We start from the raw sequence: 14,044 nt of genomic DNA, 5'->3' as shown, positions 1-14,044 counted from the left end.
TACGTATCACGTGTCTTTCTTTTTATCATTTCTCTTGTACTTCTGAATCTTCTCATAATTTTTCTTTCATCATACCTCTTGTTTTTTCAAATAACTTTTTTTCATATATTTTTTTCTTATTGTTTTTCCTCCACTATGTCTCTTTACCTTATATAAATTCCTGTATTACAGTTTTTCCTTCTTAAATGATTTTCCTTTCTTCATAAACAGTACCATATTTGTAGGATACTTATTACAGTACTTCTCAGTGTTTCTCAGGGGCCTACTAAATATATGCTTAATAATTCCCTCTCAATTGAAATATTTTGGATCACTAGAAGTGTGATTATCCACCCCCCCCCCCCACAAAACCACTCACTAGGGGTGAGCATTAATTGGGCCCATGCATCAGTGACTGGTCTTCATCACAGGCCATACAAGGGAACAGAAGAAACAAAAACAGAGATGGGGAGAATGTGCTCACTCACCTGTACAGTCAATAACAAATTTGCTTTTTGAACATGAAATTTTTTTTTTTTATCAGCTTCGTAACACATTTTTTTTCTCACCATAGATATTTGCACTTAGCCATATGAATGAATTGAAACATGATGATTTGTGTATAGACTCATCAAAGGATTCCAATTACAAAGATATTATTCTGTTTAAATGTCATGGTAAACGTGGGAATCAAGAGTGGCTATACAAGGATGATGTAAGTACGCATGGGATGTAACAAAATCATCATTTTTCATTGCTGAAAATGCAGCACAGCGTAACATCACAGAGTGTAGTACTGCAAGATGTCCAACTCTCTGGGTTTCGTTGGAACGCAATTCCTCTCAAAAAAAAACTATCATGAAGTAAAGGGCGTCCTTCAAAATAATGTAAAAAGTGTACATAAAAGGGTGCCCCCATCCTGTGGTAATACTTATTTAGAGTTTCATTGCGTGCATACAAAATCATGGCAGTTGGACCTCTTGCATATTCTTTGGTAACATGCAGGAACGGAAATATTGCTTGGTGGTTAGGATGCTTGCCTGCCAATCCCACCGTGCTGTGTTCAATTCCTGTCAGTGTTTCAGGATTTTTTTTCTCATGACCAAAACAACTCCACTCTCTAAAGCTTGTATTGAGATTTATTTTGTGTAAAGCATTGTGTGTGTATTGTCTTGTGAAAGGTGAAGTCACCCACAAGTAGGACAGTGATATATTCGCTATTGACAATTCTTGGTGCATTTGTTGTGTGCCTAAATAAATATTTAAAAATATATGATACCATGGCTGAAAACTAAAGGTGCAAAGCATGGTCATGGCATTCCCCTAATGAATAGAATAACTGCACTTCCTGAAATACATCAGTTAAATTTACTTATTTGTTTTTCTTTTTATAATAAAATAGACTTTTGCCAGGCTTTGGTTTTCAATTCCGTTTTTAGCACATTCTCCAAGTTTGATAAGCTATTATTTACAAGGACGTAGCCAGGATTTTGAAAGGGGGGGGGGTGAGCCATTATGCGAGGTATGTAGGACCCTGTGGGGGTCCAGGGGAGAAGCCCCTGGAAAGTAGCCCACTCTGAATGTTTTTAGGGCTGTTCTGAGATGATAAAGTGAAAATTGCAATAAACGTATTATAAATAATATTAGTAAGCCTAACAATAATTATATAAAACTCAACAGTGGTGGATCCAGGAATTCAACAGAGAGGTGAACCAGGGAGGGACTTTTACAAATTGAGGAACAACCCACCTCAGCGCCAAATTTTAGGAAATAGTATCTCTAGATGGCCAGAAATGACACTTTTATATAGTAAATTTCATCATCATCACCACATCACCATTATATAGTCAAAATAAAAACAAATTTCTCATAATCTTTTATCAGAGATCTACTTGAATATCCAAGACAACTTAGGCCTAAACTATAGCTTACTAAGCTTTAACTATACTATAATAATTGTGATCAACAAATCACAACTTACAGTAGTTTTCGCCTTTAGCACAATTTTCTTCACTTTTTAATATTATTAATATTATTATCTATTATCACCATCGTCATCATCATTATTGTCATCATCATAATTATTATTATTATTACTACTAGTAGTACTGTAGTATTAAAACAAAACTTTATAGAGCTTGTAAAACATTTCTGTATCTGAAAGACTTGGCCTGGGACTTATGGATTTAAGATTTTTAAAAATCATGCTTAAGCCTAGATGTTGTTATAGTAGGCATATGTACAGGTATAATGTGTGCTGATGCATATTTACATAAATTAGAAATATTTATTTTGAGTGATCCTTGGAAAGAATTTGTATCTAGCAAGAACAAGCTTTAAAATTTTAACACTGTGTTTAAAGGGGGAAACCGCGGCTCCCACGGCTTCCTCCCCCCCCCCCCTTGTATACGTCCCTGATTAAATATTCTGTTTGATGCAAGAGGGACTTGTTTGTTATGGTAATTTAAATAGAATTTTTATTTGTTTGTTTGTCTGGGTTCAACTATTTGTATTGTTTCATTTTTGTTTCATTCTTTTTTTTTTTTCAAAGTCACATGCAGAAATTGATAATTTCCATTTATAATAACACCCCTTTTTTTTAAATTATTTATTTACAGACTAAAGAGATTGTGCATCGTCCTACTTCTCTATGCCTTGATAAAGCACCGCCAGGTAAAGACGCTCCTACCTTGAACAATTGCGATGGATCGCTACACCAAACATGGAACCTGGTTGAAATTGATCTCACAGCACCTATACGATAACCAACAATTGTATAATTTAAAAATATGTCTTTTTATAAGTAATTTTCTTATCCAAATCAATATAATGTTAAGGGGCAATCTTAAGTTTTGATATGTATTACTTCCCAAGTTGTGTATCAAAAGTCAATTTCCTCTTTATTTGTAATAGACAACGTTGATTATTATAATTGATGTATGAATTGGACGAAATATTTCAATATTACAGTTATACATAATTTAAAATGTGGGATGTCATAGCACTTATACTGAAGTCTTTATGCATTATACTTGTACACACTAACAAATCTATGTATTATAATATGTTAATGCATTAATAATAGAGCCAAGCATTTGATGTGTTTAAGACAATCTAGCAGCTGGTCAGAGAATCATGATATGTGATGGGATAATAATAATAGCTATCACTCAAACTGAGTATGATGTATCTTAATGCCGGCAGTGTTTCATATGGGAGTGGAGACCAATTCTGTGCATACATGTCCTACCATACTTCTCACAGTGAAGTAAACTTGTGGGGTTGTTTTGTGAAGGTGCTTGACACCACTTTCTCTGAGAGATATGTGACGTTGGACTATTGATGATTCAACAGCCATTGCAGAATTTCTGCGATCACCATACTGTGTAGCTGTCTCTTATACACATCTAGATGTGTATAAGAGACAGGGCATATACTCTGTCAAATTGTTGTCTGTGAGTCACATAAAGTTTCTTCATAGTTACATCAAGCATTGGACTTTGTTAAATATCATATGTAGATGTAGGTGCCGTTCTTCAAAAAAGGTCTCAAACAGATTGCCTGTCCGTGGCTGTTGGCAGTTGAGCTAGCTCTACTTCACAAAAGTCTGATGAAAGCTTTAGACATGTCTTGTGGACAGTGATATACTTTAGTCTGACGATGTTCTGTTTGTTTTTCAGACATGTTTTACTCCATGTACATGATCATTGTCTGTCTGTCAGTGGCTGTTTGAAGTACAGTATAGCAGTGCTCCACTTCAGTGTTATCTAACTTATTCTGTCTGTCTATATTGAATGCTAACAGTGCTCTGCTTCATCAAAATCTGATCAAACAAATAAGCTGTTTGTCCATGGAAGTCCTGTCTAGGCTATCAAATTTTATTTGACAAAAACATGTGACATGCATAAATATGGTCATGATGACATTACATCATGACGATATATAGGCACATCATGACTATATATGGGCACATCATGTCTACATATTGGCATTTTTTTGTCAAATTCAATTTGACATGTCTGGATAGAGTTTTATTATTTTTTTTAAATCTGTGTGTTGCTGTAGAAGTCTGGCAATGCTCTGTCTTCATCAAAGTCTGACCAACCATTTTCTGTTTGTCTGTGACTGTTGGCATTCTAACAGTGTTCTGCTTCTTCAAAGTTTTATGTTTGCCTATGGCTGTTAGAAGTCTGAAAATCTACTTCAAAGTTTTATCAGAAGGTTTTATGTCTCTCCATGGCTGTTGGACAGTCTAATCAGACATTGTATGTTTAGTCTGACAGACAAACATCTGATAAGTGTATGCTTGGCTTTAGAAGCTTTAATTATAGTAAGTCACATGAATTTTTTTTTTCAACATTTAATAATTTTAGAATGTTTGAAACCGTGTATTTTTTATTTTGAATGAATCAGCCATGTTTTATTTATGGCAACCATTTTGATACTGTAATAGTCATCCACTTTCTGGAATGCATTATGTATGATATTGTTCCAAATGTTTTCATTGAGTTTTGAGTCAGGGTTTGATTATCAAACTAGAAATCAGCCTAAATTCATCTTAAGTCCATTTTTTTGCTTAAGTCAAATTTATCCATATTGCTTAGCTTAAAAATTGCTTTAAATTAGAAAGTCGATTGTACGTTGGCACCATATAAGACGATTTTTAAGCCAAGATTTTGCTAAGATTGGGTAATAAATCAGCTTAAGATATTAGGGACATCTTAACTTTTTCTTGACTTAAGACATTTGCTAAGCTGAGATTGATAAATCCCAGGCCAGGTCTATGCAGTTTACTGGTTAGGTTTTGCTTTATACACCTATGCTGGTACAGTAACATACACACACATACATACATGTAGTGCTTTTCAATTTATTCAATTTTGATATTTAATTATACTTTACATTAATGATTAACTGTTATAGTTATTAGAGCTGTTATAACCTAAATATTATTGACCTTTATTATTATAATAACTTTTCCAGCATTGTGCCTTTCAAGTGTAACTATAAATTATTTATAAAGCTGTATGATTATAAATTATTGATTTTTACTACAGTGATGTCTTTTTATTGTTGTTGGTTTTAAATTGTTATTTATTTTAGTTCTCACATTCATATTATTTGTTTCTTGTGTAGATTATTATTACTTATATTGATTTTTTGTCCCAGCATTCCTTTCTGATTTTCCAGCTTATGTATACATTTTCATTTGAAAGAAATTCAGTTTTTGTTTCTGATTTGTGATTTAATGTTTTACGACAAAGAGTTTTATATGACTTCTTTACTTGAAAAGTAAAATGACAATACCTTGATTTGAATAATTATTGCAAGACTGCTCTCTATGTGTGACTTGGAGAATTCTTTTGAACTGTTTTGTTGTGCGTTGTAGTTTAATACTAAATGTTGTCATTCCATGTGTTCCATGTGAATATTGCACATCAATTCAATGTCCACAAAAAAGGTAGGAAAAAATTATGCAGTAGTGAAAATATTAATTATACTTTCTTTGTTTATTAGACTGTTTATTAGACAAACTCATTAATTCGCAACTATCAGGGCTGGAAAGAACATGGGACTGCTGTCTTAGACATTGCGCTTTTCTCGAAAGAATTTTATGAAAATTACAATAAAAAGAAATCTTTGCCTCTGCGATCACCATACTGTGTAGAGATAACAGTTTGTACTGGAAGCACTTTATCATGAAAATTGTCATGGTCAGGGGCACAAATTTAATTTTTTTTTTTTTTGGCCAGGCAACTATGTCACTGTATATAGGACTGAACATTTAGATATAATGCAGTTAATTTACACTGAAAGTATATAGGATTTGATTTCAATGTTTTGGTATATGACACAGGAATATCATACACACGTAATATATATATATATATATACCGGTAGTATTATATAATATTATTATTCATGTAGGCCTATTTATATAGGGTAGTGGCTTGGTAAAATAACACACACTGAATTACACTCAAGTCTTTCACCTTTTGATTATTAAAGCCAGGCTGTGGAGGAAACATTTTTTTTAAATGTACAAATATATACTCCAAGACATACAATAAGTGAAGAAAAACCCTTCAAATATTTGTACAACAAATTTTTTTTAAATCCTGTGGATCCTGGCAATAAAACTGTATTAAGATATTCCTTGTTAGTTACCTAGTTAAAACTGTGCTGCTTTTTGCAATATCCTTGCTGTCATTACTTTCTGTGTTATAATTGAATGAATTTTCAAGTTTTTCCCACATATTACAGTACAGTACATTATATACTTAATTATATTTATATATAATAAATTTACCAATTTGTTTAACATTGATTATGATCAAACATACCGAATAAATGCAAGTGTCTAAAAAGGGTGAGAGAGTCCCTGTGATTACTCTAGTAGAGTGAAATAGAATCACTACGAATTTCACTAATTTTCACTATCTTGCTGATCCAGTGTATGTGACATTATTATCTGAAACCTTGTACTTGTCTTGATGAAAAATACTGAATTTGCCCATTTACAGTGTTATTGCATTAGCTTTGTATTACTTAAACCTTATAGCATAAGATTTTATAAGTTATTGTTAACGAGCATAAACCTATGTACAAATATTTACTATGTACAGTATACCAAAGCTATATTTATCGTTTTTGACAGGATGTGGTTGAGACCATATTATATGCCTTTACTAAATTGTGGTTAACCTTGCAGCTTTGATAGGTTATTGTAGGTGCGTTAGTTGCTATGCACTTCCCTTCATATATTTCCATTCCAATATAAAACGAAGAGATATACCAAACAAACCTCGAATAGAAGCTCGAGAAGGAGCCAATCTTGAAAAGAAGCTGCCCTCTTCAGTTTGCAAAAGTAATCTCGAAAAGAAGCCCATTGGGCTTCTCTCGAGAACTTACATTAAAACTTGCGTTATATTTGATGATTATGATAGCGTGTCAGTATCAATAGTATTTTATTGTACTACTGTAGCATGGTTAAAATAAATAATTTCGAATTCCATAGTTAAGAATTGTCGTATAGTAGCAATTCCCAAGAAGAAGCCCCTTTTTTTTGGTTTGCAAATATAATCTCGAAAAAAAGCCCATCTCGAGAAGAAGCCCATCCAAGCGTCTTAAAAAGAGAAGCCCATGACTTCTATTAGAGGTTTTACGGTATGTTACTTGCTTTGGCGGTACTAAGAATAGTATAGTGTATACAGATATAATTGGCTATGCACTTGTAATAATATTCTATGCTATGCTATGTATACATCATGTTGCTAACTATGGATAAAATGCAATTTATTGAATAACTTAACCTAACATATCTTGTTTGGTTTTTTGGCAATAATTAATAAATTGTACGGTATGAATTTTTATTTTGATTACTTTATGACAGAAATAATAGGCATGCTGTATGCTTCAATTATTATTATTATATGTATAATACTGTAATAGACAGAGCGATAGCACACCATTTCTTTCAACTTTAATTAAACAAGCACTATTTGTATTGTTTTTCTATGACTTATGCCTATCACATAATTATTGTGTTTATCTACTTACTACCAATTGTATTTTAATTGTAAGCATGTCGTGTCGGTACTCTTTCTTATTTAACATGGTCGACCTACACGAGTGGTCCCAAAAACTGTAGACAATTTTATAGTGCATTCGAGTTCTGAAATACAACAGTTGTTTCTACATTTCTGAAAAGTTCAGCAAACAGGAAATGGTAGTATTATGACACTCAGAATTGGCTGTGTGAATTGTTACATATCGCCTCTAAGTATTGGCAAAACAAACTGGTGGGGGCGGGTTATTGTTCGTAATAACATTATTTGTGAGCTGAGTAAAGTAGTAGAATTGTAATTTTTGTAGAATTTTTGATTGTAAATTTCTTTAAATGAATAAAAGCAAAGCATATTTTGATAAATGTAGATTAATAAAAGTATGTAACCCTGGGATACACAGCTGTACAATAAATTGACAAGGAGTAAATAGTTTTTGTTTAGGTTTTTCACTTTAAATATGTATAAGAATCTCTCTCCATTCATGCACACTCATCATTCACGGTATATAATTGAGAAAATATATTTTATTTTTTATTTTCTTAATATATTTTTTCCCATGGGTTTATCGTGTAATTCAATGTTTTATTCTATCCCGCCCATGTCAGTAAACGTAACGTGTTGTTTCATTTAATTTTGTTTATTTCGTCAGACAATCAAAATTACAACAGACCTTAAAAATCAAACTGACTGTAAATGTGGAACTACAACACATACTGAAATTATCGTCAAAATTTGTTATTACGTGATCATAACGACTTATTGATCCCAATCAGCTTAGAAAAAAATGTAATTCTGCTGGAGTAGAACATTTATAGAATGTGTTGAGAATGATGTTGCTTCCATTTAGTGGCTTCGTATGTTAACGTCATGCATAACTTCAGCTATGTTTTGTATTAATCTCCTCGGCAAAGTGTGGGCCCCGTCCGGGAGGTCTGGCTTCACTCCCACCCCCTGTTGGGGAGAAAAACCACAATTCGTTGGTGGAAAAAAATGTAATGTATTTTCTACATATTAGTAGACACAAAAATCCACTAAGCCTTTCAATCACTCCATGTAACGCTGTAATTAATCAGATTAATAGAACTAATATAAAACAAGTATATGAATGCACAGTCGTGGATCTAGGGGGTGAATATGGTGACTGACCCCCCCCCCCCCCTTCGTGGGTGGCTAGATACCCCCCTTCGTTTACCGTGAAAAAAAAATAATTACCACTAGTCTTGTGTGTCTGTTGCTCCAGTGGCAAATCCAGGAATCTGAAGTAGAGGGGGCCCGGAGAGGGACTTTCAGAGGCAGAGGGTCTATACTACCTCAGCCCCACCATGGTTGGGGGTGAGGTAAGAACATAATATAATTATGGCACCTCTAGCGAGGTCGGAAATGGCACTCTTAGTCTCAAAACTTGAGTCGAATTTTCATTTTTTCGCCGTTTTTTTATTTTGAAAAATTTACAAAACCACAAAAACATTGAAACAGACAGTGAAGACAGTGACCAACAATCAACAACAGATGAATATGACTAGAGGTATAGGATTTCAAACGAAAATTTATATCAAATAACAAACATGATGCCACTTAGGACCTTCTATCAAGACCAACAATCAAAATGGATCAGTCATGTTAAGAAGACCAAATGATGATCCATGTAAAATTCTCACATTTCATTATAACCAGCAGAACAAGGGGAAAGAAAACCAAATCTACGGTATTCTTCAATGCGTCATGGATGAAAATCAACTGAATAGGAGTCAATTTATAAAAGAAAGTTTCACCCAAAAGCATTAAATAGAATATTTTGTAAATAGCATTCAGTTTTCCATATTTTTTGTGTTTGGTAATTGTTTGTGCACACGTCCCTCATCACAATATGCAGTCTTTTAACGCCAACATAATGTCAATGGCTGCCGAATGTCTGAAATCAGACGGCTACAAGTACCAGTACTCTCCCACCCCCACCCTGCTCGGTTCTTCTCACCTCCCATTATCCACCCCCATTGCTAAACCCTAGATCCGTCTTTTCGTATTCAATAATAATAATAATAATAATAATAATAATAATAATAATAATAATAATAATAATAATAATAATAATAATAATAATAATAATAATGTCATCTTATTAGGCGCACGTATCCATCTCTTGGTAGAGCTGCTCGCTTCGCCGTTTTCTACCTGCAGTGTGTACATGTAGCCTTTTTTCTGCATTATTATTTTGAATTAATTAATTTTATTTAAATTATTTATTTATTTTTATGTATATTTATTTATGACAGACCTGACATAGATGGGAAAGATAAGCAAAATAAGATGCAAATACTCTTCGGGGTCACCATCCATCACCACCCTGGCGCATTCCCGGACCAATGACACCTACCGGTACCGATCACAATCTGAGTCCTCTGCAGGTTGATAAATGTCACTTAAAGCCTAGTTTCAAGCCTAAATAACGATAAAATGGATGATAAGGCCTAATTGATTATCAATGATAATCAATTAGGCCCGTGAGACCGAATCATATGATAACACGACCAGGTCAAAAATTGGCAAATTTTGGTAAAAACCATGAGCTAATAGCTCATAACTGTTTTTTGGACGATTTTTTTTACCCCGCCATTTTGCAATTATTTCGTATTCCATGACACCTACAAGAACCCTCTGCATGTTGTTAATGAAACTTAAAACCTAGTTTTAAACTTAAATAACGATGATGAATGATACTGAATTAGGACCATGTGGCCGAATCTGTGATAACGACCAGGTTAAAAATAGGCCAATTTTGGTAAAAACCATGAGGTTAGGCCTATAGCTCAGAATTTTTTTGGATGAGTTTTTTGACCCCGCCATTTTCCAGTTGTTTCGTATTCATGACACCTACAGATCACAAGAGTCATCTTCAGGTTGATAAAAGCCACTTAAAGCCTCGTTTAAGCTTACAATTAGGCCACTGTCGCCGAATATGGGGAAAAAAGACCAGGTTAAAAATTGGCCAATTTCGGTAAAAACCATGAGCTATAGCTCATATTTTTCTTTTGAACGATTTTTTTAACCCCGCCATTTTACAATTATTTCGTAGGCTATTCCATGACACGTAACAGATCACAAGAGTGCCCTGCAGGTTGATAAATGCCACTAAAAGCCTAGTTTTAAGCTTTAATAACGATAAATCGGATGATACTCAATTAGGCGCATGTGGTCGAATCTGGGAAAAACGACCAGGTTAAAAATAGGTCAATTTTGGTAAAAATAATTTTTTTTTTTTTTTGACGTTTTTTTTGACCCCGTCATTTTCCAGTTGTTTCGTATTCCATGACACCTACAGATCACAAGAGTCCTTTGCAGGTTGATAAATGCCACTTAAAACCTAGTTTTAACCTTAAATAACGATGATGATACTCAGTTAGGCTCATGTGGCCTAATCTATTCTGGGAAAAACGGCCTTGGTTAAAAATTGGCCAATTTTGGTAAAAACCATGAGCTATTATAGCTCATACTTTTTTGACGATTTTTTTTACCCCGCCTTTTTCCAGTTTCGTATTCCATGACACCTCCTACATCAGGTTAAAAATTGGCCAATTTTGGTAGAAACCATGAGCTATCCCCACCATTGTCCAGCTGTTTCGTATTCCATGACACCTAAAGATCACAAGAGTTCTCTGCAGGTTGATAACTGCCGCTTAAAGCAGTGGCGGATCTAGAGGGGTGAATAGGGTGGCTATTACCCCTCCTCCCCTCCGTTTTCTGTGAAAAAAAATAATGGTGACCAACCGTCTTGTGTGTCTGCTTCTCATGTCTCTGGTAAACATACACTTTCCATTCTAAGCTTACTTCTTTTGAGATGCCAGAGGACCTAAGATCGTCTAGCAGTCTACTAATTCAAAAAAAAAAAATCAAATGGGAGGGGACGGTCCTTTATCTCCCATTATCCACCTCCATGGCTAAAGATCCTGTAGTACATGCAAAAAGTTGATCGTAGGCTACTTATTTAGCCTGCCTATTGAGATCCTCAATGTACCATAATGACTGTAGGACTAACAGGGACAGTGATTTCCTTAATGACCACACTTTTATTATAATCCCGGTCCAGTTTATCATAATTTGTATATTTTTGCGTATAGGGGAACCGAGGCCATTATTTCCTTTCAATTGCCTACTGATGATTATGTCCTCACGTTTATATAAAATCCCCAGGGTACTAGCCTATATTGACAATAGAGGACTGAACTGAGGGCATTATTTCATTTCACTTGAGTACAATGATTAATGTCCTCACGTTTATATAATCCCCAGTGTAGCATATTTATTGTACAGAGGAAAACGTACGACAACAGCTGATTATATAATGTCCTCACATTTATATGTAATTCTCATATTGACTAAGAGTATAGGCCTACTGAACGAATGCCGTGGTGTTCACTCACTTGACTTACTGCTGGGCCTATTTATAGTCGGGTCCCATCGAATTAAAATTGCTCAAATATAGTTTATGTTTTCGTGGGCGTCATTTGTTACAAGCTGGCAACAACGTGAATCCTCATCACCAGCTCTCAGCTCACAAGGAATGGGCTGTTGGCACGCAAAATTTTCAATTTAAGTGGCAATTTGATAAAAAAATTACAAATTGTACGTAGGCCTGTTTTACCAAAAAATAGTATTTTAAAGCTACATCGTCACTCATGGGCGTCGATCGGTGGGGGACAGGGGGACGCGTTCCCCCCCCCCCCCACTTTTCAAAGGAGGTGGGGGGACATCATATCGATTGTCCCCCCCCCCCCCCCACTTTTCTCCAATCTTCTATAATTAAAACCCCACTTTTAAAAGTGTATGGAAAGATTTTGCCTGTTCACTTTTCTAAGTGCGGTACGTATTTTCCGGACCAAAACCGAGTAAAAACGAAATTGTTTATACATTTCGTAACCATCTCAAAAACCACTAGATCGGTTTTGTGGGTGCAACGGTTATCAGAGGCTAAATTTATTGTGAAACAATGTACTGAATCTTTTTAAAATTGGAAGCATGTATACTTATTAGGCTAATATTTTTACAAACTCAAAAGTGCACAATTTCTACTATAAACGATTATTCCTTTTGTATTATTATGACCCGTACGTATATACTAGTGTTTAATATTACCTTCATACATAGGATTACTGTTTTTCTTAATTTCAAAAATCATAGGTCGTCAACAATAACTATACAGCCTTTGACACGGATATGTCTATATATTCCGATTAAGTGATAGGCCTACCAAAAGTTTACAAGCTCCAGTGTTACGTTGACGAAATCTCACAATGACGTCATAATAATCAGTGGCGGATTCGTTCAAGTGAGGCCGAGCCGACCCTAAATTTTTCAAATTTATTTTAAAAAAATGGAAAAAACAAAGGAAAATTATAATTAGAATTTAGGTCTGAGAGTGCCATTTCCGGCAATCTAGAGGTGTCATAATCATATTTTTTTTTCTCAGCCCCAACCATCGTGGGGCTGAGGTGATCTACTTTCCCAACATGCAAGTCCCTCCCTATCCCCCTCCCCCTTCCCCCTCTAATTTGCTTTCCTGGAGCCACCACTAATAATAATAAATTAAGAAATCACCTTTATGTTTGTGAAATCAAAATGTTAACTACTGTTTTGTGTGCTCCTTATCTCCCTAGTCCTGTTTCATCGTAAATTAGACGGTATTATTTCCACTCACAATAGTTTAGTCGCAATATTACTTACACAAAAGTGAAATTCAAAAAGAGGTGAAAAGCAAAAACCTCTTGATTGATTTTAAAAGTACTGTACATGCAAAAGACTAAATTAATGACTGTTTTAAGTTTATCTTATTTGTATTTTATAGTTCGAATTTTGAATACGTTACAAGCTAATCAGCAGATAATAAATCATTATTTTTATGAATGTTAGTTTGCACGAAATATATAGGCGGGCATAATGATGACTAAAAAGATAATTTTAAAAACTTTTTATGATGAGTATTTCAGTGGCAGATTCAAAGGGGCCCAGCCGCCCCATCATTCCTAATTCTTTTTTTTCTTTTTTTTTTGAAACTTAAAATTTTAGAAAAGTTAACACTATATTCAAATTCAGTCTGAGAGTGCCATTTCCGACCAACTAGTGGTGCCATAATCAAAAATTTTCTTACCTCAACCCCAACCATGGTGGGGCTGAGGTGGTAGTCTACACTCTCAATCTGTAAAAGTCCCTCTCTGGGCCCAGCTCTACTTCAAATTACTGGATCCGCCACTGGATATTTTGAAAATTTCGTATGGAAATAAATGTTAATTGTATTGCTTAAAATCAATTAAAAGGCTATACGCGCCAGAGCTTCGGGGGCTTCGCCCCCTGGTTCCCAACCAAGGCTTGGTCCTACGGCCCAAGGCTTTATTTTTCATTTCGTTCCCCACACCCCCACTTTCAACCACGGATCGACGCCCTTATCGTCACTGGAAGATTCAATTTGTATATTTTTGCTATTAAAACTATTTATCGAATGATGT

At 34.6% G+C, this 14,044-nt stretch overlaps 1 protein-coding gene across 1 annotated transcript in view; it reads left to right on the top strand.

The window, feature by feature from the left end:
• Positions 1 to 2,760, top strand: part of LOC117120507 (polypeptide N-acetylgalactosaminyltransferase 13-like) — a 5,029-nt gene extending 2,269 nt beyond the window's left edge. Inside the window, exons 2-3 of the mRNA XM_033265518.1 lie at positions 554 to 694; positions 2,598 to 2,760. Of these exons, the coding sequence (XP_033121409.1) occupies positions 554 to 694; positions 2,598 to 2,744 (288 nt within the window). The 3' untranslated portion in view covers positions 2,745 to 2,760. The remainder of the gene's footprint in view (positions 1 to 553; positions 695 to 2,597) is intronic.
• The last annotated feature ends 11,284 nt before the right edge of the window (positions 2,761 to 14,044 follow it).

The sequence above is a fragment of the Anneissia japonica genome, unplaced genomic scaffold (assembly GCF_011630105.1).
Source record: "Anneissia japonica isolate Jap-2015-1 unplaced genomic scaffold, ASM1163010v1 scaffold1524_len114575_cov127, whole genome shotgun sequence".
Lineage (NCBI taxonomy): Eukaryota > Metazoa > Echinodermata > Crinoidea > Comatulida > Comatulidae > Anneissia > Anneissia japonica.
This window is presented reverse-complemented; position numbering and strand designations above follow the sequence as displayed.